At 46.0% G+C, this 2281-nt stretch overlaps 1 protein-coding gene across 1 annotated transcript; it reads left to right on the top strand.

The window, feature by feature from the left end:
* Positions 1-33: 33 nt before the first annotated feature.
* On the top strand, positions 34-1634 carry LOC104547551 (complement factor H-related protein 2-like; the record flags this gene model as incomplete). Its single annotated transcript, XM_010193298.1, has 3 exons — positions 34-202; positions 922-1122; positions 1552-1634. Coding segments are annotated over 3 exons (453 nt in total), but the record flags the coding sequence as incomplete, so codon positions are not given.
* Positions 1635-2281: the final 647 nt, after the last annotated feature.

Below are 2281 nucleotides of genomic sequence, written 5' to 3'. Positions count from 1 at the left end.
ATTGGGAATTTTCTTCCAGGGAAAGGTGGGCAATGTGGCCCAGCTCCAGTTATTGAGAATGGAGACATTCTTTCCTTCCCCATGCAAGAATATCCACTAGGAACAACTCTGGAATACAAATGCCCAAGTCTCTACATCCTAGAAGGATCTCAGTATATCACGTGTACTGATGGGCAGTGGACGACCCCCCCTGTTTGCCTAGGTAGGTTGAAGCATGTGCTGTGTGGCCAAAGGTTGTGTGACTGGTCCTGTTTTCTTTTTCTCAAATTCTGAAGAAATCAGTTGTGCAGCAGCACTTGTGCTGGGGCTGTGATGCTGGCAAGGCAGAACAGCAGTGAGTCATTTTGTCCAGGAGTTTCTTGAAATTGGCTTATGTAGTCCCCTTTGCTGCCTGCTGTCTCTTGCCACCACAGTGGGTTGGGTGGAGGGGAGTTTTGCTGAACCCCTCTGTGTGAGGGGATTGCCATCACTGTGCAGCGTGCCTGAGTGCTCCTGATCTGGCTACACTGCTATGGTCGGCAGCCTCTGAGTGGAGAGGGATGGTTCCAAGTATGTGGCAGTGCTGTGGAAATCCAAGGGAGCATCTACAACATGGCCATGAGGAATAGAACTTAGGGAAGTGCTGGACAGAGGCATAGCAGGAATCTCAAAAAAGACACAGGGAAGTTCATTGGTGCCTGATGACTTCTCGCACCTATGCTTTGATCTTGGCCTGTGTGACTGCAGAGTGAAAGGGCTTCTTCATAGCTCTGTGTGGGCTCTCAGCCATGATCTTTTTTTCTCTTTAGCTTGAACAAAGGGTCAGAGCAAATAGCTTGAAGTGTTTTGTGATGCAAAGAACTCCTGAAGGCTCTATGGGAAAAAAAGTTACCCGTGGTATGTCTGTATGAAGTGATGACACTCTTCTCTTGCTTTTTCAAGTGGCCTGCACAGCATCTGAAGAAGACATGGGCAGAAACAATATTGAGCTGAAATGGATCTTAAGAAGAAAGCTGTATTCCAGATCGGGTGACTTTATTGAATTTCAGTGTAAAAGAGGCTATGTGGAGGACCCAGCATCTTCCCCCTTCAGAGCACAGTGTGTGGAGGGGAGGTTAGAGTATCCACAGTGCAAGCCAGGAAGTAAGTTATCTCCACTCTGGCCACAGCTGAGTCACTGTGTTGTTGCATTTTCAGTGCTGAAGCTGAGGAGAAAGCCTTTAGCTCTGCTGCAGCAGCACCTGGGGAGGTAGTAGCAGGTGGGCAGGGCGTGGGACAGTCCTGTAAGCTGCAGGCATTGAAGAGCAGTGCCTCTAGGAAGCTGCTGGCTGGTACACCTGAGCTGGAAAGACTACTGGGGAAAGGGGCCTCAGGGCTCTCAGCTGGTATCAACAGTTTCAGAGCATCAGTTGTCCAGTGTGAGGTTGACAGACAAATAATGAAAGTACTTTTTCCAGAGAACTGTACAGTGAATGAAAGGATTATGGAAAGGAACAATATTCAACTACAGTCGTCAAGCTGGTCGAGCACTTCCACCTATCACTCTGGGGATTATATTTTGTTTGAATGCAGATGGTGGCACCGACAAGTTTCACGCCCTGAACGTTTTAGGGCAAAGTGTCTGGATGGAGAGATTAATTATCCTTCATGTGAAAGTAAGTGCTTGGTGCCAAGGACAAGGTGGGCTGTGGGAGGCAACTTTTCTGAAATTGCTTGTCCACTGCTCTGAGGAACCACTGTGGTCTTCATGCCTTTTCCCTCTTTTTTTTTATACTGCAGGGAGATTTGGATAAATGGGAATGGCATGAAGGAGCCCAGCATGAAGGATCTCTCAACTGACCCAGTGATCTGAGCTCAGTTTTTCCTGGTGTACCCTGTTTCACTGCACTTTGTTTGCAGCTTAGCCAATGTTCTGTCTTGGAATTAATGTTTTGTTTTGATTTTTCCTTCTTTATTTTATTAGATGATTGTGTTTACATGTTATCCATGTTTTATTCATTTCTGTAAATATATTTACATTTTGTAAATGTGTTTACATTTCATCCATCCAAGTGGTTGTGCTTACATTTTATCCATTCTATATTGATCTCACTGTTATTTTCATTAACAATTATGTTCTGAAATGGTCTGGCTTTGGCAGCACACTGAGACAAGAATTAAAGCCCACAGGTGATTTGATTATCAGCAAGTAAAGTGTGTTTGGCCTTGTTTGCTCCTAGCATCTTCTCTGTGTGCTTGCCTGGAAACTGCCGTGGGGTCATGGCAGAGGTGTGTCCTGACCTGATCAGGATGAGCAGGTGTG

This window comes from Mesitornis unicolor, unplaced genomic scaffold (assembly GCF_000695765.1).
Source record: "Mesitornis unicolor isolate BGI_N332 unplaced genomic scaffold, ASM69576v1 C13621198, whole genome shotgun sequence".
Taxonomy (NCBI): Eukaryota; Metazoa; Chordata; class Aves; order Mesitornithiformes; family Mesitornithidae; genus Mesitornis; species Mesitornis unicolor.
The sequence above is the reverse complement of the archived record's forward strand: the minus strand, read 5'-3'. Positions and strand labels throughout refer to the sequence as shown.